At 40.8% G+C, this 27006-nt stretch overlaps 1 protein-coding gene across 2 annotated transcripts in view; it reads right to left on the bottom strand.

The window, feature by feature from the left end:
- LOC136858587 (uncharacterized) overlaps positions 1–27006 on the bottom strand; it is a 177147-nt gene that overhangs the window by 58185 nt on the left and 91956 nt on the right. The window contains exons 2-4 of one of the 2 annotated variants that reach the window (XM_067138256.2): positions 19535–19661; positions 18853–19002; positions 13390–13720 (exon numbers count right to left, since the gene is read on the bottom strand). In XM_067138256.2, the coding sequence (XP_066994357.2) occupies positions 13390–13720; positions 18853–19002; positions 19535–19661 (608 nt within the window). The remainder of the gene's footprint in view (positions 1–13389; positions 13721–18852; positions 19003–19534; positions 19662–27006) is intronic. The other variant, XM_067138257.2, reaches the window with a different exon arrangement.

Genomic DNA, 27006 nt, shown 5'->3' with positions numbered 1-27006 from the left:
GCACTGCTGGTGGCTCCAAGTAGCCTATGCAGTGGCCTCCACGCTATGCACCAGCCATGCGTCTTGGTGGGTATGCTAGGTACCAACTGATGAGCCCAACTTAGCACATGGGGGCGAAACGCTGCCAACCAGGAATGAGTTAGCTGGAAAATTTATAATGTCCAATAACGGACCACTTATATTGGTATTATAAGTGGTACGTTCCGTGCTGTAAATTTTTTCCCTTTTTATTCACAATTTGTTTCATGTTGCACCGACACAGATAAGGTCTTATAGCAACGATGGGGTAGGAAAGTGCTAGGAGTGGGAAAGAATCAGCTGTAGCCTTAATTAAGGTACAGCCCCAGCATTTGCCTGGTGTGAAAATGGGAAACCACAGAAAACCATTTTCGGGGCTGCCGACAGTGGGGTTTGAACCCACTATCTCCCGGATGCAAGCTCACAGCTGCGCATCCTTAACCACAGGGCCAACTCACCCTGTGTTCTGAGCTGTCAGTAGAGAGATGGCGTGGAATGACATTAGTAGACGAATAAGTTTGAGTGGTGTCTTTAAAAGTAGGAAAGATCTCAATATGAAGATAAAGCAGGAATTGAAGAAGACAAATTGGGGCAAATATTTATTTACTAGCTGATGTACCCATGCTTCGCTACGGAATTCTACACTGTATATTGAATTCTAGGCTAGATAGTGTACACATTGTGAGCAAGATTGTATTAAATTGCATAGCTCTTAACGTTACCCTAGAAATGCGACGGGGAAGTCACCAAACATCTCTTCTCATATGAAGACTGCGTTAGGAAATTTTCATTGTAACAGTATGCCCCGCTTGCCTACTATCAATCACAATCGAGTTGGGGAGTTTTCATTATAATTTGGAGGCACTCACTCTCCACCTGCCTTTTTGCATCCTCAAAAAGACTTTCTTAGTAATTTTCCCAACTGAAATGAACATAGGTCATTACAATGACGTCAGTAGGAATGGCACGATTAAAAGCAATACTTTCATATGAAATACTTGATCAAATGATAACCACACATTTTCTCACTTTCAACGAACAGTACTACGCTGCTGATCTAACAGTCAAAAGTTTCAGAGCTGGAATGACCAAGCCGCAGACAGCCGTGATCCGTGAAAACTCTTCATCTTTTTTTCGGCGGCGGGTGGATCAAATAGTGGAGAATCCCAGGCCAAAAACTATGCTCTTTTGCTAATGTTTCCTAGGAGTACCCGTTGAATCGGAAAATCTAAATTCACTACACTGGCGACAGAAAGAGCTATCTGACTTGGAGGCAAATTCTTCCTCCAAACCAGAGGAGAAACCCCCTCTTCACTGCTAATTTGGAATAAAAGTGAAGAGGAAGAAGCTTTTCTTAAGAAACAGCTCTTTTCAGGGTTGAATTTTAAGTTATTTGGTGAATTGTGATGCTATAATTTGGAATAGACCTAAATTGTAATTCTAGACCAGGACATACTACTACTACTACTACTACTACTACTACTACTACTAAGTGAGGCTTTGCCTTAAATGTGCATGAAAACATTCTCCTCTGCTTCAACGCAACGCATAATTTTTTCTTCGGCCGGGTGACTGCTCACCTTTACTTACCACCCCGCCGAGACAACAAAGCGTATAGGCTGGCACCACGTAGGAGGTTGGCCTTCCCACAATGCTCTACACCTGCCTTGCCCGCAACATTCCTCTCGTCTTCTCAGATCAAGATGTCCTCACTGCTCTTCATCCGGCGGGTGCCTATGGCGCCTGTCGGCTAGTCGACGACAGGGCTCAACCACTATCCAATGTACTTCTCTATTTATCCACTCCAGCTGACGTCTCTACCATCATCAAGAATGGCGCACGCATCTACAACTATCTCTATGCAGTTGAACCTACTCCAGAGGATGTTTTGGCTGAGCTCCCGGACACCGACGACCCTCCGCCAGGAACCATCGATCTGCCCGCTGCGACCACACCACCTCCCTACTGCTCACACCCGCCCCCTTTGTCCTTCACTCCTGTTACCTCTGTCACTGCTCTAACCACTACTACCACCACCATTACCACCTCAGTCCACACCTCCTCTTCCCTTCCTATCACTACTACTATTACCACTCATCCTTCCCCTCTCATGACATTTCCTTTCCCCTTACCTCCCTCCACTGACCCCACACACCGCCAGCACTCATCAATTCAGTCATCTGAAGAGGGATATTCCCGTCAAGATACTCCTGGCAACTTGGCACAGCCACCATTGGTCCCACCGCCTTCCACCAGCACTACCACCTTTAGCTGTGTCGCCTGCAGTGTGGAGCCCAGTCTTCCATCAGCATATATCACCCAGAAACTCCGCCAGACAGGGATACCAGTGCACCAAGCCTTTCGGATCTATAACTCCGCTGGACCCACCTATCTCGTCCGACTTCATCTCCCAACTGATGAAGACGTTGAACGCCTGATCGCCACCGGGATCCACCTCAACGGCCGTCATCATCGCATAGAACCATCTCGCTCACCTCCACACCTCAAAGTAGTCCCCGGCCGGCCCCACCTCCCCAACCACCTCATCCATCATTTCATCCTTATCTCTTACCGCCCCCACCTCCTTACTTTCTCCCACCTCCCTCTTTTGATATCCTTCGCCTTCTTCTAACTTCCCTTGTTAGCTTCTCCTCCTTTTATAACACCCTTACCCTTCATTTCCCTCTCACCTTGTATCACCCCTTTCCTCTTTGCATCATTGTTCGTAGCTCATTTTGACATAATCACAACTGTATTCTAATTTCAATATAAGAATAACTACTTAGGCATAGGCACAATTCCCCTCCCATCTCCTATATATTCACATCCTTTACCCACCTCCTTCTCCCGTCACATCTCCCCAACCTGCCTGCATCTCTTGGCCAGAGAGAGGGCAACACCCTCTAGGTGGCCCGCCCCACCCCTTCAGGGTGGGGAATGAAAGCATTTGATTGATTGATTGATAAATGTGCACACTGCTCATTCAAAACAGCGCGCCAGAGTAGGGATCAAATAGGTGAATTACTATGATGAACCAGTGTGTTACGTACCAGCAGTATCAGGAAATGTATGAACCTAACTCCCCAGCTATTTCCTGCTAATATTCAGTCAGGCTGTTATACTCGGTACGCAGCAGTAATTCCATCTATCGGAGTTCAGTGGCAGCATAAGAGACAAAGTACATTACAACAAACAATGGTCAATATAATATTATTGTTGATCAATGTTATGCGCTTTCGATATTGTAGGCCTTCACATTTAATTTTCTTCTGACTCTGAAATACCATGTTTATCATAGTCGGTACGGTAAAACTGAATAAAACAAAATGATCGGAAATTGTATTCTCTCTGACGTTTGTTATGTAGTACTTTTCGATAGGACCAGTAACATAGGTACTTAAAATTAAATATTTGATGCGTTCCCCTAAACTACAATTTCATCCAGGTGAATAAAATTGTTTATAGCTTAGACTGTACTGTAGTTTCTTATTCGCCGACTCTATATACTGATTTTCATTAAATTCTGTTCATCCATTTTCTCGCAGCTCGGCGTTGATATGGTCTTAGCAACAAAAATACAAATTCACGAATATCTCTATTATCATAGCCGGTACGGTAAAAAGGTATTAAGCATAAATGATCAGAAATTTAATTTTATATAACTTTAGTTATATAATATTTATTGACAGGACCAATAATATTATAAATAATAGTGAATTAAATTTCAGGCCTTTCCCTAAACTACCATATTACTCAGCTTGAACAAAATAATTTATAGCCTAGATTGTAGTGGTTCATCCCCCGACTTTACATACCGATTTTCATTAAATTCCCTCCAGCCGTTTTCTCGTGATGTGTGTACATACATACATACAAACAGACAGACTGAAATTACGGAAAAGTAAAAAGTGCATTTCCTTGTTACTGTGGACATGACCGATACAGAAATACCATTCTTTCCAAATTCTGAGGAATGTACAGACAAAACTCTTATTTTATATATATAGATGGGAAGGAGAGTTAAGGATTGGAATAACTTACCTAGGGAGATGTTCAATATATTTCCAATTTCTTTGCAATCATTAAAGAAAAGGCTAGGAAAAGAACAGATAGGGAATCTGCCACCTGGGCAACTGCCCTAAATGCAGATCAGTAGTGATTGATTGATTGACTGACTGATTGATTGATTGATTGATTGATTGATTGATTGATTGATTGATTGATTGATTGATTGATTGATTGATTGATTGATTGATTGATTGATTGATTGATTGATTGATTGATTGATTGATTGATTGATTGATTGATTGATTGATTGATTGATTGGCAGAAATATACTGATCTCATTTTTGAGTTTTTACTTTTTCATTTTTTTCAAATTTTTTCATAATCACACCTAATGTCCGCCTCCGTAGCGTAACGGTTAGTGTTATTAGCTGCTGTCCTCGGGGGTCCGGGTTCGATTCCCGGTACTGCCAGGAATTTAAGAATGGCAGGAGGGCTGGTATGCGGTTGAAATGGTACATGCAGCTCACCTCCAATGGGGGTGTGCCTGAAAAGAGCTGCACCACCTCAGGATGAGGACATGAGTTTACTTTATCACACCTAATATTGTTACGAAGTATTAAAATGCTATATAAAACAAAAATGTGATTGGTAAATGTAGTCCTTTTTCCTACAGTCCCAGTTAAGGAAATGTTGATTTTGTGGGCAAACAGAGAGTCGTATTGTAACTTACGCAATACCACTGCGTCTCTTTCCTTGATCATTTTCCAATCTCTTTTAATGACTTTTTGAGCAGACTTTGCACAATTTAGTAGGTCTTGTCTTATGTTCTGTATATTGGAGTTTCTATTGTATTATTGCTCATAGAATCAAAACACCATGACGCCATTGTAGGAACAAGAGGGAAAATAAAATGCTCTGAACACATACTAAAAACAGGCACTTGTATTCTATCCAGCAAGGGTCAGTAGTCTCATCTAGCAGCAGGATAAGGAACTGTAATGCTGTCATTTGTGTTTACCAGAAAAGACATGGACATATATTCATCCTGAGATGATTTAATTGTTAAGAAAACCAAGCTTGCTTGAGCACCATCTTCAGTGCGTTTTCATAATTCCTTATCCCGTCCAGGGGTGCATTCTCTATGATATCCTCTGGGGATGCTAGCAATAGCTGCAGATGTTACTGCCCTCAGGTAATTTGAGAACACTCAGGCAATACAGGATCTACTCTTCGGTAGTTCCATTGACACATGAATGCAGATCTTACTGGTGGTGGTTTGTGAATGCTACACAAGATGAGTACTGGGCACTGGATGCTGTTGACAGTATGGAAAGCAATGAAAAACATGACGAAAACAATGCTATTGGTATTACTTCCAGTTGGTTTGGTAGCTGTGAGACACAGGTCTGGTGTGCTCTGAGATCCCCCATCTGGCAGACTTAAATGTGCCCCTTTTATTTTTGCATTATAATGTGACCCGATGTTACAGTTCCGTCCAATCAGTACTGGTACTGTCATCATCTTTGGCATAACCTCATTAATGACTTTGACTATTAAAGGCTTCGGCTTTTACTGAGGTATGTTGAAGCATAGAGAGATGTTAATTTGACCATAAGGAGCTTGGAAGCTTGTAAATGGTGGTAACAATCATATTTCCTACCTGGATCACCACAATCATCTCATTATCCATATCATCCTTCTCCTTAAAGAGAACTGAGACATCTTCTAAGTTGTTATGAGTGTACGTGGTAATGCCATATTGCAAGTGAAATTTAGCAAATAAGGCATAACGAGGAATTTGCACTCTCTTACACAAATCACTATCATTACAAGTGTGAGTTTCCTGAAGAGCCAGTACATAAGAGCTTTGCCGAGTGAGTAGCTGTGTGGTTTGTATCATGTAGCTGTCAGCTTGCATTTGGGAGTGTGGGCTTGAACCCCACTGTTGGCAGCCCTGAAGATGGTTTTCTGTGGTTTCCCATTTTAACAACAGGCAAATGCTACGGCTGTACCTTAATCAAGGCCACAGTTGCTTCCTTCCCAATCCTAGCCCTATACTGTCACATCTTCGCCATGGTATGATGTACAGCAAAAAAAAAAGGACAGAGCTTTCACAACATTTCACTTTTACTGAAGGAGAGTTTTTTTGACATTCTGCAAGAGTTATCTTATTTAGAGATCTTCTAATTAGTCACCCAGGGCAGTAACAGATTTAAAAAGTATATGCTTGAGGGTGTTTAAAATAGCACTGCATTCATGAAGGTCTCTTTCTTGCTCTCCATAGAGTTTAGTAACACAGTACAGTGAAACTTCTTTCCCCCATTGCTGGAGGCTGCAGAATACATCCATGCCCCTGCTCATCATAAGAAGTGACTAAAATGCCAACCTCAAAGGCTTTCAGTTTGGGAGCATGGGTTGGCGATTTCTAACTGAGTCTGACATTGACTTGTTTCAGTCTCCTCACTTCAATCCTTCCTATCCAACCTCTCTCAATCAATTCTTGTTCTCTTCCAGCCTCAATGGTATTAGGTTTGCAAGCCCTAGGGAGTCTTTCATTATCACACCTTTTGTGGCCCTTCCTTTTCTTCTGCTGATGCCTTTGTCTTTCCTCTCTGATTAGTGTTAATAAAGGATGGTTGTCCAGTTGTACTTTGTCTTGAAACAATAATCTCCAGCAAAGTGAAACTTCTTGTACATAAAAGTGAAAAAAACATGACATTATGAGAGTTTGTGTTGTGGAAGCACTTTCAAGTTTACAGTCCCATGCAAATAAATTGGAACACTACTATAGTATGCACATTTTATATGTTTTTGCACTTACTGGTCTAATACAGTGCTATTCAAATTATGGTACGCATATCACGAGGGGTACACAAATTTATTGTAGCTTCTAAATGTTTTCAGTGAGCAGTTCAGAAATGATTTCAGCCTGATCATTTTCAAAGAAATTTTGTTTTCATTTAGTGTTTTTTTGTTTACCACTACACAGAGTCCCTTTCTGAACTATTCATTCTAGAATATGTGTCATTGTGTGCCACCCATTGATTAGGTATATTAAAATGCTTACTTATGCTAAACTGCGCTTTTTAAATTTTTGTTTAAAAATCCACTCATTCACTTCAATTTTCTTCAGTATCACTGTATATAGTACAATAATATTGTTGCACTGTCCGGCCCCGTGGTGTAGGGGGCAACGCATCCGCCTATCACCTTGTGGCCCTGGGTTCGATTCCCGGCCAGGTCAGGGGTTTTTAATTGTAAATGATTAATATCCCTGGCCTGGGGACTAGGTGTTTGTGTTGTCCTTAACGTTCCTTTCCTCACATTCAACACTTTACACTTCCGCCATTTACATAATACACACAGGTTCCTCACATATGGTGCCAGTAGGGGCAAAAGATCTTCATAGTTTGCCGCCCTGAACAAGTAACATTTAAAACAATGTTGCATTAATAATTATACTTGTGTATATATAACGTTGCTAGGCAACAAAAACCTCATAAATCCACCCACAAGACAATCATGTTTCTCCATCTGTCTTCTGAAGGCTTGCCGCATTGCCTGAGAAGGGAACAGAAGACTCCAATGTTCGAATTCTGTAATTGGGCTATCATTAAGCAATGAAAATGTCAAGAACAGTTCTCTGACCATTGCTGATAGCTCAGTTTTGGACTTCTTCTGCAAACTTTACTACGAAGGTGGCTTTCTTTGCCCAGCAATGACCATATACAACAGATTATTGTTATTACTGGGGAACAGGGTGGTGTAACGTCTTAGCTGCTTGTCTGTCGTCCTGACGACCATGGTTTGTTGGGGTGGAGTTCGCCAACCGAAAAGTTTATCAATATCAATAAATATTGATCTGTATTTAGGGCAGTCGCCCAGGTGGTAGATTCCCTATCTGTTGTTTTCCTGGCCTTTTCTTAAATGATTTCAAAGAAATTGGAAATTTATTGAACATCTCCCTTGGTAAGTTATTCCAAACCCTAATTGATTGATTGACTGATTGATATCATACACTTCCCATATCAAAACTGAAGATCTATCTCCTCAATGAGTGCTGATACCTGATAAAGCTGGGAAGCAGAAATGAGCTCCTGAAGGACCGAGAAGAAATGGTTGCAGAAGAATTGGGATTGATGAGGAGAGAGCCAGTCTGTTTGAAGACAACAGTGTATGAAGATGTGGAGACTGTCCTTGTCAGTTTTTATTTTCTGCCTACTGGTACCTCTTCCCACACAGACCTTTCATCATGTTCATTCTGTTATGTGTTCCTTTTCAAGTTCCTGTTTTTTTTTTAAACCAAATCCAAGAGCCCTGAAGAGCCATGGCCTAACAAGCGACCACGCTCAGCCCAAAGGCCTGCCGATTACAAAATATCACGGGGTCGGCACAACGAATCCTCTTGGCCATTATTCTTAGCCAGGGATGGTGAACCTATGACAGGCATGCCACTAGGTGACATGTAAACACGACCTCTGTGGCATGTCAAACAACATACTAACATATCTGAAATTTTTTAACATGTAATAAATAGGTTGAAGATCTAGCGACATAAAAAAACCAAACCTCATGGCGCAACAGCCCCCAAGGGCTATGGCCTATCAAGCGACCGCTGCAGCCCAAAGGCCTGCAGATTAAGAGGTGTTGTGTGGTCAGCATGATAGATCATCTTGGCCGTTATTCTTGGCTCTATAGACCGAGGCCGCCATCTCACCGTCAGATAGCTCCTCAATTGTAATCATGTTGGCTGAGTGGACATCGAACCAGCTCTCAGATGCAGGTAAAAATCCCTGACCTGACTGGGAATCGAACCCGAGGCCTCCGGGTAAGAGGCAGGCGCGCTACTCCTACACCACGGGGCCGGCTATCTAGCGACACAGCATATTTTAATATTACGCTTTAATGAAAAGTATGTCTCAATTCTATGGCCATATTTACTGAAAATTTTATGAGGTTAAAGCAAGAATATACCTCATTCTTAAAATTTATCTGCTTTTAAAAGTGTAATTTTCAGTAATGTTTGCAAAATAAAATCATGAAACATTCCATTGAATCGATTTATATGCAATGCAATATGATACCTAAATGAAGTTAGATGATAAATTTCATGATGTTTTTAAAGGAAAATAACAGATGACATACTAGATAGGAAAAAGTAGTAAACAAGATCTTAAGTGACATACTAGTCGGAAAAGGTTTGCCATCCCTGTTCTTAGCTTTCTGTCAATAGCTCCTCAATTGTAATGATGTAGGCTGTGTGGACCTCGAACCAGCTCTCAGATTCAGGTACAAATCCCTGACCTGACAGGGAATCGAACCTGCAGCCCCTAGGTAAAAGGCAGGCACACTACTACCCCTACGTTTCTTTTTTTTTTTTTTTATGGACTTGATAAATATGTGTGGGATATTTGGAAGGAAGTTGGTCTATCAGGTACTTCTTATAATCAAATAAACTATCTAATTACAAATGATAGGCAGAGGGTGACGCAGATATTACTATATGAATTTGGTGAACAATATACTGTACTATGGAAAATGTTGGATGTGTCAGAAGTGTTTGGGGGTTGTAGTAAGAATGTAAAGGAGAGGGCATACAAGTCTCTAGTAAGACCCCAAATAGAGTATAGTTCCAGTGTATGCGATCTCTCACCAGGATTACTTGATTCAAGAACTGGGAAAAATCCAAAGAAAAGCAGCTTGATTTGTTCTGGGTGATTTCTGACAAAAGAGTAGCATTACAAAAGTGTTTCAAAGTTTGGGCTGGGAAGACTTGGGAGAAAGAAGACAAGCTGCTTGACTAAGTGGTATGTTCCGAGCTGTCAGTCTTAGTAGATGAATAAGCCTGAGTGGTGTCTTTAAAAGTAGGAAAGATAACAATACGAAGATAAAGTTGGAATTCAAGAGGACAAATTGGGCCGAATATTCGTTTATAGGAAGGAGAGTTAGGGATTGAAATAACTTACCAAGGGAGATGTACAATATATTTCCAGTTTTTTTGAAATCATTCAAGAAAAGGCTAGGAAAACAACAGATAGGGAATTTGCCACCTGAGTGACTGCCCTAAATGCAGATCAGTAGTGGTTGATTTAAGTGGTGGAGAGGGACCGAGAGATGGAGTAAAATTGAGAGAAATTATATTTGTCCTGATCTAGCAGCACTTTGACAAGGGTCAACAATGTTTTAAAAAGCAAGCTTTAACTTTTATAGCTCATAGTTCACATTGTGAACATAGTGACAAAATATCTAATTTTACATGGAATCTGAACCACAAGGATCTCAACTTTCATTTCAAAAAACCCACATGCATTGGCCATGATTCAAACTGTGGCCACCTTAGTGTGAAGCCTGTGATGACATCACTCATCACTGCTTGATAAATGATGTTTTGATGATGACAACAACAGTAATAATGAAAATTACAGGGACAAGATGTGGATTGCAAAGTGCTAAGTCACTAAAGAAGTAGTTTTATTGTCATAAAAAGATAGTTTGCAGCTAATAATTGACTGGTTTATGTTACATTATCATGTTTTTGATGTTATATCAGTCATTCTTGTTAAAATATTATTTTGTGGTTAGTCCTGGTTTTAATTTTATTTGAATCCTAGCATTTGTACCCATTCTTCGCATGGGAATTTGCTGTGGAATACATGTTTCCTTCAGGAATTTATGCGAAGTAACATGACTCTATTCACATGTTTAATGCGACATTTTAAAATGATATTTTCCTAGAACAGCACGGGGCAATAACAAAAATATGATGAAGCTCAATAAATTTGAGAGAGAATGGGGATGATTTCTGAATTTCTTGTACAGTACAGTTCATGATCCGAAGTTGTGCGATATTCTCTACGGTTCTGACCACTACTACGGTCTGACCACTTGTGTGGTGCTCTAAAGTTGATGATACCTCCCTTAATATCTGTCCTACCAAAAAGAGTAAAACGGCTCTTTAGTTTTTCCCGTTACCCACCTTGAAGTGACATGCACATGCACGACATGCCCCACGGGCCTTGGACTAAAAATCCAATTTTTCGTAATCATCTTCATTATTGTCCGTCATACGATAAATACGTACATGGCATAAAGGCACAGAAATAACATATTCTTAAACGTTTGTCACATACAGTCTTTTGATAGACCTAATGTCAACAAAAATATTTGAGAATAATCTTCTATAAATACCAACTCCAGGTGATTACCATGACATCATATGCACCTGATAAAACAATTCAGAGTGAGTAGATTCCAAATAAATAGTTTGGATGAAATAAGACCACCAGTTTTCCACTTTTAGGATTATACAGAGAAACACCAAAAGGAAAAGTTCTACCTCATGTTTCCTGAGTGTTCCGTTACATTAGGTGGGATTAATTTTCAAGCCGAGAGAAATATTATGCATCCTCTGATTTTCTCCTGTTTTGGATCCTTCAAATAACTGTAGGTGTGCGGGGTCTCTGTCACTGGCTACAGAGCATGAAGCCTATAGATAATAGTATTTATCTCCATCATTTGAAGATGATGAAAGTGTAAAAAAAATTGAAAAAATCTTCTTTTCTTCCCTAAAACCCCCAGTCTATTCAGTGATTTTTAACCCACCATTGGTATCGTTGTTAGGTAGCCCCTAACAAAAACATTCCTTATTAAGAAAAGTTTTTTGGTTTAAGACTCAAACTTTTCAAACTCCAGGAATTCTCAAATGAGTTCATGAGTCACATGTTTTCCTTCGTTACGCGATGATTCACGCACACGTGTCACGTGGAGGAGTGGGGGAAGTGCGTTCTGTCTGGAGTGTTAGACCGCGCCTCGCTACGATACCGGTCGCGTCACAGGCAGTGTTAGGAGCATTCTAGCCTCGATACCTTTGGCGTCACAGTTTTTGCGCATTCCGTGCTGGTGTAATGTTTTAGTAAACAGTATCACAGTCAAATTATAATGGCTAATAGGCCTAGTGAATCTCTTATTTTGAGCTGGATTGAAGAATCTTGCCCTGGAAATCGTAAAGCCACATCTGTTGAGACGTGCTTTAGTTGATGTTCTGTCAATTGGTCTCAGAAATTCCATCAAAAATATCTTTGGACAAGAACTTCCCGTCAGAAATGCGAAACCAGCAGCCCCAGGTAAGTATTGCTAACAGTTCTCACTTCTATATTTTTACAAGTATCTAATTGAACACTTTGTAAAACTTGTTTATAATCATTACCAAAAAAAAGCCATTGTGTTTACTGTATATATTTTCAGACGTTCCCGGGCGGAAACCAAGATGTGCCTACTCCCACATAGAAAAAACCGATTTACGTCAGCTCGCTGTGATGCGTGCAAACGCTCAACGTGCAAAGAGCACACTGGACTAACAAAAGTAGTATGCAGTGAATGTTTTTCGCAAGAAGTTGAAAGAAATGAGTGAACAGGATAATTATACAAAATAATGAGGTTTACAAATCATGTTAACATTTGTTTTGTTTTGTAATATGTATTTGTAATGCCAAGGATTTTTGTTACTTTTCATAAAATTTAGTAATAGTTATGTAAATTTATATAAATAGTTAACATAAAACCAGTCTGTTAAAACAAAATTATAATTACCTTCTAAAAGAACGAAAACAGTGTACGAGTCGAAATTGTGGTAGCAAGTATTTAGGTAATAAACAATTGTGGATATATACAAATATGTAAGTATATATACTAAATAACCAAATACTAGTATAATTTATTCAAACTGCCGAGAAGAGCTCGTATAAGAACTAAAATCATATACCAAGCCGATGTTAGGGGGCCCCTATACACGCTACCTCTCGCGTAAGTGCGGACAACGATACCGATGGCGGGTTAAATGATATGTGCCTGGATGATTAGACTCTAAATATGAAGTTTGTTAGATATATAGTCGATAATGTAAGAGAAAATTGAAAAAAAACACCTATTCTGGTCTTCCTATAAACCCCAAATCTGTTCAGTGATTTTCAAAATGATTTGCATATCAAAACATGGTCCTGAATGAGTAGACTCTAAATATGAAGTTTGGTCAAGATATAATCAATAGTATAAAAAAAAAAAAAATGAAGAAATCTCTTCTGGCCTTCCTATAAACTCCCAGTCTGTTAGGTAATTTTTTAAATATATGCATATCAAAACATGTTCCTGACTGAGTAGACTCTAAATATGAAGTTTGGTTTAGATCTATTCAACCATTTACCCATGATGGTGGAACAAACAAACAGACACACAAACAGACACTAAAGCTACTGTTATGACCTTGAGTTGAACTGAAACAGATAAGTATATCAAAATTTGGTGAAATAAATGGCATTACAGATCCCTAGAAATTTATTTATAAGATTTCCATCTATTAATCACTACCTGTCACTGTATTGCATTTCTACTAGCTCGATGATGTCATCCATAAGTGAATATGATCTGGGACGACCATAGTAAGGGAGTTGTGGGGTGTCATCTCCTGGTGGCAGAAGAAGTGCAGCCCCTATAGCTGCTTGGAGAACCACTCCTGCCTGCAGCAGAAGACTTCCTTGAGAACCATAAATGCTGATCAGCCCATTCAACAGTAGAGGCATGCCAAAATAGCCTAGAGACATGCTTGAATTACATACACCTTGCACAAGGCCTGGCTGAGAAGGAAAGTGACAGTTTAGTACTGCCTCTGCTTGTGAAAGTACCAAACTTGTCCCCACACCTGTAACAAAACAAGAGAATAGACAGTATTCTCACCTCAACAATAAGAACGATCTATTACCTGTGACTATGGATGAATTCAATGAGGCACTGACATAATTACCAAATAGGAGACCTCTGGGTACTGAAAACCTTCCAATTGAATTTCTTAACACTTTCAACCATAATATATTAACATGGACCTTGGCAGTGAACTGGGTCCTTTTCCTGAATTTTAATACATTATTAAACAACACCAAAACATAGTTCATGCCTGATTTTTGTATCCTATGAAGATATCAGCCATCCAAAAAGAAGATGTTAATCAGGAAGTACCATATGTAAAGTATTTTAATTATACTAATCTTATGAAAAACATAGAAAATATACAAAAAAGTTTTACATTCAAGTTTTACCAATAAGCCTGCTCAAAAAATAAAACTGAATCATTTAATATGGATACTTAAGCCAAAAATAAACACAAGTACATTTGAAATACAAAATGTACTTATTTAGGAATAGTTTGTTTTGGTATAGTAGTTCTGAAAACATTAGACTATGCACAGTCCAACCTTGTACTCCTTGCACCACCATCCACAGTACTTTCTTTCTGCGGTACAGATGAATCATCAGCCTTGCGTCTCTTTGCCTAAATAAAAAAATAACCCCAAATTTCTGGAGAGATGAAGTATTTCTATCGTTTGTATTTGAAGTAAAATAATGCAGCTATAAAAACTTCAAAAGTGATGTAACAAACAAAAATCTTGACTGAACTATCAATGGATATGTTCTCTGGTTTGTAAGAAGAGTATTCATCACTGACATCTATTTACAAACCTGCTTCTCCCGATGAAATGTCCAAGATACATCACTGAGCCACCGTGAGGACATGTTTGTACAGTAACATAGCTGACAGTATGACAGAATTGGCGCAGTAAGCACCCGGCACATCGAGTGCTTCAATAGAGGTCACAACAAGGAGAAACTACTCCTTTTATAGTTTGAGTTTGAACTTCCCGATAACTGCTGCATTCTAGTAGACACTAGATAAACTACTACCTCCAAGCAAGGGATGGGAACGGTATGGGATATGTGCAGCTGCCTATAAATACATGCAAAAATCACGCCCATACGGTATACAGGTACCGTCCACAACCAGGAATGCAGTGTGCCCATATCCTGTACGGGCATAGTGTTGAAAGTGTTAAAGCAGAGGCTTAAAGATCTACTCTACAATCTCGTCCAAGCAGTTTACCAGGGAGAATTTTGTAAATTGGTCATAATACCAATTCCAAAGAAAGTAAATGCAACTAAATGCAAAATTTCCATAACTATCAGCCTGGTCCCACATGCATCCAAGATCCTATTGAATATCATAAAGAAAAGATTGGAAGGAAAAGTAAATGTCTACCTTAATGAAACTCAGTTTTGTTTTCCATAGGGGTGTGGGCATGAGAGATGCTATAGGCTGCTTGAGAATCCAAGCAGAATGCATGATTGACAGTAAAAGAACCTTGTATATTTGTTTCATTGATTATGAAAAGGCCTTCGATAGAGTATCCTGGCATAAACAGTTACTTCTACTCTGCAAGATAGGTGTGGAAAACTGGCTTATTTCTGTCATTTAGGATTTGTACCATGGGCAAAAATGCTCTGGTATCCCTAAAGAATGGCCATTTGAACCCAGTATCTATCAAGAAGGCAAGGATGTCCCCTCTCACCAGTACTGTTCAATTCTTTTGGAGAACTAATGGTGGAAGAAGCACTAGAAGGTTCAAATATGGGTATAAATGTAAATGGAACATTTGGTCAGGATAATAAACTTTGCAGATGACAAGGCCTTACTAGCAGGTAATACATTTTCATTATACTCAATGATTTCTAGAATTGCATCCACTGTGGAATGGTATGGAATGAAGATAAACATCTTGAAGACAAAATGCGTGGCTTTATTGCAATCACCAAAACAACTTCACTTTTTGATCCACAGTGACAAGTTCAAACAAGTCCAAACGTTTATCTATCTTGGCCAGAAAATAGCTGACGATGGAAGGAGTATGTCAGAGATAAAGAGCCATATTGCTCAAGCTAAGATCACTTTTATACAGAGAAAGTAGTTACTGTGTAGCAATAAACTCAGTCTACCCCTTTGTATAAAGATCCTACATGCATTTATTTGGACTGTTCCACTGTATGCCTCAGAAACAATGGGCAATAAACAAAAGTTTTGTAAAGTATCTTGAGACATGAGAAATGTGGTGTTCTATAGGATCATTAAAGTTTCATGGATAGAAAAGATGACAAATACTGAGGTACTTTACAGAGTAAATCATAAGAGATCTCCGATAGAACTGATTTGCAAAAGTAGTCTTTCTTGATGGAGACACACCTTACGCCATTCTCATTGGTGACTATTATTATGAGAGTATTCATTAATGGAAAGCGACCTCAAGGAATACCAAGATCTACATATTTCAAGCAAATCCAGGAATATATCAGAATGGTAAACTATGTAGCAAAGAAAAGGTTGCGCCGGGCTGAGTGGCTCAGACGGTTAAGGTGCTGGCCTTCTAACCCCAACTTGGCAGGTTCGATCCTGGCTCAGTCCGGTGGTATTTGAAGGTGCTCAAATACGACAACCCCGTGTCGGTAGATTTACTGGCACGTTAAAGAACTCCTGCGGGACTAAATTCCGGCACCTCGGCGTCTCCGAAGACCTTAAAAAGTAGTTAGTGGGACGTAAAGCAAATAACATTATTATTAGAAAAGGTTGCAAACAACCGTGCATCTTGGCATCATTTTGACTACAGACCAGTCTGTGGACCGAATACTTGATGATGATGATGATGATGATGATGAGACAGTATGATGTGCACTGGAAAATTTCTGAAGATTAATTTCAATCTAATTTTTCAATATATTTCTGATTATTACAGTCTCGTTAAGATTGAGACAATTTAAAAATTTTTACGAGCTTATACACATATATTAACACTTGTTCGGACTGTATTTCTTCATGAAAGAGTCTAAACATCTGTAAAAGAAAAAGTTAGGTATGTGAAATTCAGAGGCTGCTAATCTGAGGTGATTAAGGTGTACTTGGCTTACGCAGAAGGATGTAGGTTCGACTTCCTATCAGGACGTTCGAAAACTAAGAAATCCTTCCACTTCTGGAGACACACATGGTTCTGGGTTCACTCAGACTATATTGGAAATGAGAACCATGTTAGTATCTGGGAAAACCGGGCGAGTTGGCCGTGTGCGTAGAGGCGCGCGGCTGTGAGCTTGCATCCGGGAGATAGTAGGTTCGAATCCCACTATCGGCAGCCCTGAAAATGGTTTTCCGTGGTTTCCCATTTTCACACCAGGCAAATGCTGGGGCTGTGCCTTAATTAAGGCCACGGCCGCTTCCTTCCAACTCCTAGGCCTTTCCTATCCCATCGTCGCCATAAGACCTATCTGTGTCAGTGCGACGTAAAGCCCCTAGCAAAAAAAAAATATATATCTGGGAACAAAGGCAGTTGGTCAATAAGCTGAGCACTCAATTCTACTTAGCACAGAGGTTCCTAACGGGTTGGCTCGGTGCACTGTGGCACAACCAGTTATGGCTGTTAGCTCTGTACTCAGGAAATCCACCATTCAGCCATCTTCAAAATGAATTTTTTTGGTTTCCTGTTACAACTCCAGGCAAATTCTGGAATGGTACCTTTCTCAAGGCCATGGCCACTTCCTTCCCATTCCTAGTCCTTCCAATTACACCTACACCCAAGACACCCTCACACAGTTGTAGGCTACCTATAGGTCACACCCCATGGGGTGTATCACAAAATGCAGCTACAGAACTGGAGAGCCAAACATGTCCACAGACATTCGTGGCACTAGGTAAGACTTCTGGAAACGCACGTGGTTCTGTGTTCACTCAGACTATGTTGGAAATGAGAACCATGTTCATATCTGGGAACAAAGGCAGTTGGTCAATAAGCTGAGCACTCAATTCTACTTAGCGCAGAGGTTCCGAACAGGTTGGCTCAGTGCATTGTGCTAAAAAAAATATTAAAAAATTAAAATACTGGAGTTATGGATAGTGGAAGCCTTCTCATCATTGTCCTCCTCCAAGAGCCTTTATGACCTGTATAGAGATGACCTTGTTTCTTAAATTAATTCACTATAAAAGATAAAAGGAAATACATATGTTACAAAAGGATTTAAATAAAGTTTCTCTAAAAGGAGTTATTTTTGAATGTGAATAACTTGAAGAGTTTAACACTCTATGGCAGCGATTCCCAACCTGTGGTCTGCAGGCCCTGGGGGTCCATGGGAATGACCAGAATACTGATTTAACTTATCGTATTTCCTGTTTCTCAAAACTGTCCATAAATTTTACCTCAGACTGAATTTAAGAGGTAAGCTGGCCACAGACACAAAGAGCAGTGACAATCTGAACACCCAACTTTCTCTTTTAGGAATGAAAGTTAATAATTTGGAACAACAATTTTCATGTTCTTAGTGTTGTGGTAAGCTGTTTTGTCATGTACTGTGTGGTTAAATTCTTGCATCTTTTGGTGTCCATGACTTTCCATGTCAGTGTAAAAATGGATTGATGGTTAAAATTGGGTTTACTAAAAAGGCAAAATAGTGAATAGTTCAGAAGTTCAACATGCAATGCAGAAAAACTTCAGCCAACTTCCAAGAGCACATAGAATATAAAGTACCACTATCTCGGAGGGGAGTCAATGCACTTACACTATGGACATATAGATTGCCTTCAGAACCAGAAGTACTTATATCAATAAACTGTCTTAGAGCAAGCAGAATAACAACATAACCTCATCCAAGTTATAACATGGCCCAAAACACGATCACAGAGTGGATGAATTTACAAACAATATCTTCCAAAAATCTCAACGATAGCACACCAAATTTAAGCGATGTTCTATCAGTCACTTCAATGCATTTCACTGTCTCTTCACACAGCTAATACTGGTTACCATATGCAGAATAGGGCTAGGTTTCATGCACTAGAGTATTATGTATTAGCTAATTTTTCAAACTTATATTATTGGGCCGTAAAAGTAGGTGATAAATTAAGATGCTGTGTGGAAAGATTTAGAATATAGAGCACAAAATTACTAATTAGCCTTCATAAACACCTACCTCCTAAAATGCCATAGGTGAATATCTGTAGAATAATGGATTGAAGAAGAGCATTTATAGCAATACTCCCAGTGACCATCAGGACACCACCAATGGCCATGTATTTGGCCCGAGGACTGTAGCCTGAGACTACTTTTCTGCATACTGGATCTGGAAAATGAACTGAATTTCAGTATACAGGCATAGATTACAGTGGAGTTCAAGGAATCAAATTCTTCTCAAATTGTAAAACAATAGCCTCTATACAGAATTATTGCAGAGAAGTGATGAATAACACTGTCAATAGGACTCAAATCAGCTTCAAAGGACACACCCTAAATATTTGACCCTGTGGGTGGGGATAGTAGAATAGCACCTAACTTGCCTATTGCAAGAGGTGACTAAAAGGGGTCCCAGGGGCTCTTAAATTCGGAGCGTTGGTTATCGACCATGGTCACCCTAAACCTCTTTTAACGTTGACTGAGTTAATTTCATAAAATGCCCTCTGAAAGCTGAACATTCTGCTTGACTGGAAATTCTATTTGGGCATATCACGAGGGCTTTCATGTCAACAGAATGGTGTCTACTGTTAAACTTGTGGTTCTGCATTATTCAATAACCTGTCAGTGATAAGCAATGAAGTTAATAAATACTGGTTAAAATGTTTCTTCAAGCATGCTAAATTGTGTGAATTTGGCCATACCTGCTATGAACCAAGATGCACTATAGAAGAAGGGCGGTAACACAGCAGAGGAGAGTAAGCTCTTATTGTTGTCTACAAGATGCACCAGTAACACTCCGTAGGAGAAAATGAAGCTGGGGATATTCAGCTGAAAATAAATGGAACACAACACAATGATACAATCCTTATTAATTTTTATACATGTATAACAATTCACCATTCAGTTTAAAGCCTGCATAGGAGAGTCTTAGAACCTAAAAGCATGAAGATACATGACAGTTTGAGTTTATTAACAATTAAACATCTTAATTCATATAAATTGATGTTACACATGTTCTCTTAAACAGCCATTAAAACACATTCATGAAACATACCAGGTCATAAAAATATAGACATACTTTCCATGAAGCAAAATTGTCTCTCTGCTAGTTCTATGATCTGTTGTTCCATTAAACCATTCTCAATTAGATGATATTCATTTACCACCTTCACATCATCATTTAACCTGAATCATTGAGGATTATCTTACATTGTCTATGAATTCATAAATGCGTGTAAGGATTGTATTAAAGCTATACATACTCTGAAACAATTGCACCTTTAATCTATACCCCTCTAGGGACACCATGATCTTGACATCAGTGTGGGGGCTTATGTGCTTGTTGATCTGAGGGCAGTGCCAGCAAAGCGTTACCTATGCTGGATTGGTCTCGCAGTGGAGCCAGACTAACAAGGTGTCTCCCAAGTTGCCTGAGAGGTCCCTGTACTCTTTTTTTATTCATTTCTATTTCTTCCTTTTCTATCCTAACCTCTTTAAATTTAATTTCTGTGACTGTCTAGCCAGCCTCCCTTCTGGTTGTTGCTTGAACAGGTGCGAGTGTGTGGAGGTTTTATCCTCCCACAATCACAAGCTTCAGGTCATGGTGAGGTGCTGCATGGCTACTGGGTGAGTAGTTGCTATCAGCCTACCTTCAGATACCGGGTGCTCTCAGGAGTATGAAGCCTTCTTACCTTGCAATGGAGGGATCTGCTGAAGGTTGACCTATTATTTCCCCTAGCTACTCATGGGACCAAAAAATGGAACCCTCAACTTTTTAACTATGGAAAGTTTGCCACCCTTAAAACAGTGCCTTTAAAAGGTCAAAGTAAAAAACATAAATGTTTCAGCTGAGTTGTTGACATCTCTAACCAAGAAGTGTGTGAAGATAACCTGCCTTGATTTCTGGTAGCCTCCACAGCTGATGGACAGAGTTTCTTACTGGAAAGCCCATTCTTCATTAACAATGCTATCAAAAACATTGTTAACGGTGAGGGTGATAAGATGTGGAAGCTATGTGACTGTTCGGTACGCATCAAAACTAGTACAGTTGGACAGAGAATGAAGTTACTAGAGAACGATATGTTTGGAACAATACCTAACAAGGTTGGAATACCAAGTAAGAGGCCCTGCAGTTAGGGTCACGCAGCTGTGAGCTTGCATTCAAGAGACAGTGGGTTCGAACCCCACTGTCGGCAGCCCTGAAGATGGTTTAGCTTGGTTTCCAATTTTCACGGCTGCTTCCCACTCCTAGCCCTTTCTTATTTCATCATCGCCATAAGACCTATCTGTTTCAATGTAATGTAAAATGAAATATTTTTAAAAAAAGGTTGAAAAGCACAAGTCTCTGAACTCCTGCAGAAGAGTCATCTTTCACAGGGATTTAATGAAGGCCTCTGATGGAGTCCTCATCGAGAGCCTTGCACATCAGGGACTTTCCGACATTAAGTGGCTCGAGAGGTGTGATGGTGCAAATATTCACAACACATGTGGTTTCCTCATTAATTTTGACTTACAGACACTTCCTGAATGTATTAAAATGTCAACGTATTGCCTAGCTGTCCAGCCATATACTTGTATAGGTACCAGCTCTTGTTAGGTACGGTACCGGGTACTATGTAGTGTAATTTGTGGTGCTGTTGTGCCAGTGTGGTACACTGACTGACAGAGCAAATGCAACACCAAGAAGGAGTGGTCAGAACTTTATGCCAATTGCAGGGTAGACTGACGTCACTGAGGTATGCTCATGATGTGAAATGCGCCGCTGTGCTGCGCACGTAGCGAACGATAAATGGGACACGGCGTTGGCGAATGGCCCACTTCGTACCGTGATTTCTCAGCCGACAGTCATTGTAGAACGTGTTGTCGTGTGCCACAGGACACGTGTATAGCTAAGAATGCCAGGCCGCCGTCAACGGAGGCATTTCCAGCAGACAGACGACTTTACGAAGGGTATGGTGATCGGGCTGAGAAGGGCAGGTTGGTCGCTTCGTCAAATCGCAGCCGATACCCATAGGGATGTGTCCACAGTGCACGTGCGAGGGGTCCAGGCGCAGCCCGAGTGACGTCAGCACGCGAGGATCGGCGCATCCGCCGCCAAGCGGTGGCAGCCCCGCACGCCACGTCAACCGCCATTCTTCAGCATGTGCAAGACACCCTGGCTGTTCCAATATCGACCAGAACAATTTCCCGTCGATTGGTTGAAGGAGGCCTGCACTCCCGGCGTCCGCTCAGAAAACTACCATTGACTCCACAGCATAGACGTGCACGCCTGGCATGGTGCCGGGCTAGAGCGACTTGGATGAGGGAATGGCGGAACGTCGTGTTCTCCGATGAGTCACGCTTCTGTTCTGTCAGTGATAGTCACCGCAGACGAGTGTGGCGTCGGCGTGGAGAAAGGTCAAATCCGGCAGTAACTGTGGAGCGCCCTACCGCTAGACAACGCGGCATCATGGTTTGGGGCGCTATTGCGTATGATCACGTCACCTCTAGTGCGTATTCAAGGCACGTTAAATGCCCACCGCTACGTGCAGCATGTGCTGCGCCCGGTGGCACTCCCGTACCTTCAGGGGCTGCCCAATGCTCTGTTTCAGCAGGATAATGCCCGCCCACACACTGCTCGCATCTCCCAACAGGCTCTACGAGGTGTACAGATGCTTCCGTGGCCAGCGTACTCTCCGGATCTCTCACCAATCGAACACGTGTGGGATCTCATTGGACGCCGTTTGCAAACTCTGCCCCAGCCTCGTGCGGACGACCAACTGTGGCAAATGGCTGACAGAGAATGGAGAACCATCCCTCAGGACACCATCCGCACTCTTATTGACACTGTACCTCGACGTGTTTCTGCGTGCATCGCCGCTCGCGGTGGTCCTACATCCTACTGAGTCGATGCCGTGCGCATTGTGTAACCTGCATATCGGTTTGAAATAAACATCAATTATTCGTCCGTGCCGTCTCTGTTTTTTCCCCAACTTTCATCCCTTTCGAACCACTCCTTCTTGGTGTTGCATTTGCTCTGTCAGTCAGTGTATAATAAGCAATTAGTAGTAATTAATGGTCATAGAGTTTTAATGCTATGAGAATTGTGCTTTTAATTACCACCCCTGCTACGAAATTATTTGCAGGCCTATTATGATTTTTAATACTAGCCGTTTCAAAATGGTGGCCATTAATAATGTAGGAATTCGCTGAATTTGCCCGTGTTTTATCCGCTAAAACCTTACAAAAAAGGAAAATAAAATAAATCGAACGCATTTTGGTTCTCCATGAAATTACGCTTTTACATATTACAGTACGCGTTCGCAGCCTGAGTGCTGTTTGGCTGGGTGTTTGGCAGATTTTTAGTAGATTCTGATAATTAATAGATGGGTACAAAGAAAAACTGACATTGCCAACTATAGGCATGTCAACAACGAGTATATTCTGCTAGTGTATGTCATGTTTCTTGATATGGGGTTGGGATCGAGATGCGATGAATTTATATGGCATGGTTCTATTTATTACGTGCTCAGTTGAGGAGCTAATGAAGAGTTTAAAAAAAGAAACATTCGTGTGGTTATTGGCTAGCCTGGTGCAGCCCTTGTTAAGTTCGTGGACCGCATCTGCCGTGTAATTGTAGTGGAGGATAGTGTTTTGAGTAGTGTGTGAGTTTCAGGGATGTTGGGGACAGTACAAATATCCTGGAATTAACTATTTAAGGTTAAAATCTCCGACCCGACCGAGAATCGAACGCGAGGCCCTCTGAACCGAAGGCAACTACGCTACGGTAGCTATTCAGGCAATGGTGGTGAATGAAATTGGGCAAGGAGGTGGAAGGAATCGGCTGTGGATATGAATAGGAACTGTCCCGGCATTTGCATAAAAGAGAAAGAGGGAAACCACGAAAACCTTTCTCAGGACAGCCGACGATGCGGTTTGAACCCTCTCGTCTCCCAAATGCAGAGCTGGGCTATATAGTCGTAGCACGTCAACACGTTCGGTGAGTACATTCTGCTAATAATCGTATATATGTAACACTCGTCCTTCCTTCTAATGGTGTAACAGACAGCGGAAGATGGGAATTTTGTACCAGAACCCAGTGGCGGTTTCTGGTATAGCGCAATGGAGCAATGAACCTCCAGTTTATATCACATTGTACTTAACTACTTAATTTTCACAACTGCCTTTGCTAAGCTCATCTATCCGTAATATACTCGTACTGACTTTCAATTCAAGCAAGCCGCGCGAAGTCCTGGCTGGATACTCGTCTGGAATGCACCACCTATGCAAGGCCACATCTCCGTCCGTACCTGGGTGAAGGATGTAGTGAGGTGCGGAGAGATGCCGACCAATACGTATATAGACATGACCAGGATATCGCAGAAACGAATATCCGTGATTTACGCATGCGCAGTATGTCACTCTCTCTCACCCGTCTTCGTAATCGCAAGTCGTGTTGTTGGGGTTAGAAAACTAGTACATGCCTGCCATTTGTTGCCCTCACAGGAATTTAACTACGGCAGCAAAGAATAGTACGTATAGTTAACACAAGTGTTGGAAAGCATCATTACTAACAAAAGTCACATTAAACTGCCAAATTCCGATTGATATTTTGCCCCAAATATATTACTAATACTTACTGAACATCTATTAATTTGCCTTCTTTGGAGTAATTACTTCTTGAAGAGAAACTTAACTTAAAAATTATTGAGGCAAAAAATAGCGGGAAGGTAATACCAATGAATATGCTAACTGCCTAGCCCACACGAGTTAGTAAAATTAAGTTACCAACGTTGTCAACAGTGCGAACACACATCCCGTAAGTTTCCTTCTGTTTTTCAAATGTGATACTAGTGTTTATAAAACTTTGCAGTATTTATCATAATTCATTGTATTATTGTACGCTGTGCAAGCGTGTCAGTGTACTGTTGTGCCGTACAGAAACTTAATTTTTAGAACATAAAGAAGTTACAATCTTATGTCAGTGTGTGTGTTTTGTTCATTGTGCTTGCGTCCACAATCTTTGTGCCCGGGAAAGGTAAGGAGCTACAAAATGAGTATGAACAGTGTCCAGATACCCAGAAAGACAAAATTTTCTTCTCTCTTTCTTGAGCGCAAACTTGAGATTAAGAATTCCGGCCGCCCACTGCCTGATCTTGATATAACGATGCAGATTAAAAGTAGCGAAATCGTGCGTAAATTCAGAAGGGATATATGCCCTATGTAAAAGAATCGAGTGGATGTGTGGGTGCGAAATTACCAACAGGATGCTTTGTTTTCCCTGTTTATTTTTTGTGAGTGATGAAAGCGGAGGAACTTGGACCAAAGTCGGAGTGGTAGTATGTGGAGGTGAAGGGGGGGCGGGGGGGGGGGGGCGGCGGCACAAGAATTCTTCCTTCTGTTGAACCCCCAGTGACGAAAGTCACGCGCCGCCACTGCCAGAACCTAGGGAGATGGAGTTGTCGCATTTAAACACCCTTCGACGCCATTGACCTCTCTTGGAAATAAAAGGTCAAAGACTAACTACGCCTCTAAGATCGACTATTTCGGTTACCGTAGTTCCTTGACTCGTCAAATTATGTGCCGGTAAGCTCAATATTGCGTCACACCTACTAAGCATGATAAGGACAACTAGGGCTTATCTCATAAGGGCCTCGAAAGGGATGACTAAGCTCTGGTTATGACGGCAGCTGGACATTGGAAAACATTTCGTACTTCGGTATTGTTCCCCTTGTGTTTGTTATAGATCTAATAAATAAACAGGCTTGGTTCAGTTTCTTTGACGATTGTGTGCTGTCTATAGATATTGCGCACAAATATCAGTTACTGTAAGGTTACTTAACATCACATATATATATATTTCCATATTAGGGAAAACTCAGGAAAACCTGAGAGTGGGCTGCTTACGAGGAAGGGTTTCATTATAGGTATTAATTAACCTTGGCTTTTCCACACATTCTCTTTTATTTTATGATCTTTCCCCCAACTATCTAGGGCCGGTATTAATGTATAATAAGCTCTGTTTCACGGCCGGATGCCCTTCTTGATGCCAACCCTATGTGGAGGGATATTTTGCGTGTTTCTGTAGCGACACAGTTTGTACCCTTAACCTCACCAGGACTCTTATCATCCAATAATTGGTTTTAAGACTTACACGAACTGTGTTTTTAAAATCTGTGTTTAAATGTGACAGACTGAGTCACCTTGACTCTTCAACATTTTAATATATGTCATTGTTTTTAGTATCAAGATTATCATGTGTTTTACCATAATAACTTAGGCAGAAGATGTCTCACAATAGAAAAGATGAAACATGTCCCTTTTCTCTATACTTAATATTATAAAGAGGACATATTTGTATATTTGTTTGTAACGGATAAACTCAAAAACTACTGAACCGATTTTAAAAATGACTTCACCCATAGAAAGCTACATTGCCAGTGAGTAACATGGGCTGTATTTTATTTTCAAAACAATTCGAGGGGGGAGGGGGCGACGGGGGGAGATATAAAATTCTAGGCTATTATGGGCGAAATATCGAATTTGTCGTACAAGGACGAGACAAAGCTCTATTTAAGCCCCTTGACGCAAAGAACAAAACTCAGTAAGCCCTATGAGCCCAATAACCATGTTTTAAGGCCCTAAAACCAACCGTTTTGGAGATATTGGCACCACACTACCCCTGCTCTAGCAATCGGATGAAAAAATGAACTGCCGTAATCATGGCAACGTCAGATCCAGTATTCTTACAGCAGCGAGATTATCAACAACATATCACAAAAACCTAACACTTTACAGACATGAAAATTGGTATCTGGAATCTCCTTTAAAAATAATAGAACACAAATTTTTGTTTCCAGAAAATCCACTTAAGGGGAGGGCGGGGGGGGGGGTAGATTTAAAAAAGTGATGAAGGAGTTGAATTCTTTACATGAGGATACATATACACTGACTGACAGAGCAAATGTAACACCAAGAAGGAGTGGTCAGAACTTTATGCCAATTGCAGGGTAGACTGACGTCACTGAGGTATGCTCATGACGTGAAATGCGCCGCTGTGCTGCGCACGTAGCGAACGATAAATGGGACACGGCGTTGGCGAATGGCCCACTTCGTACCGTGATTTCTCAGCCGACAGTCATTGTAGAACGTGTTGTCGTGTGCCACAGGACACGTGTATAGCTAAGAATGCCAG

The sequence above is a fragment of the Anabrus simplex genome, chromosome 1, assembly GCF_040414725.1.
Source record: "Anabrus simplex isolate iqAnaSimp1 chromosome 1, ASM4041472v1, whole genome shotgun sequence".
NCBI lineage: Eukaryota > Metazoa > Arthropoda > Insecta > Orthoptera > Tettigoniidae > Anabrus > Anabrus simplex.
This window is presented reverse-complemented; position numbering and strand designations above follow the sequence as displayed.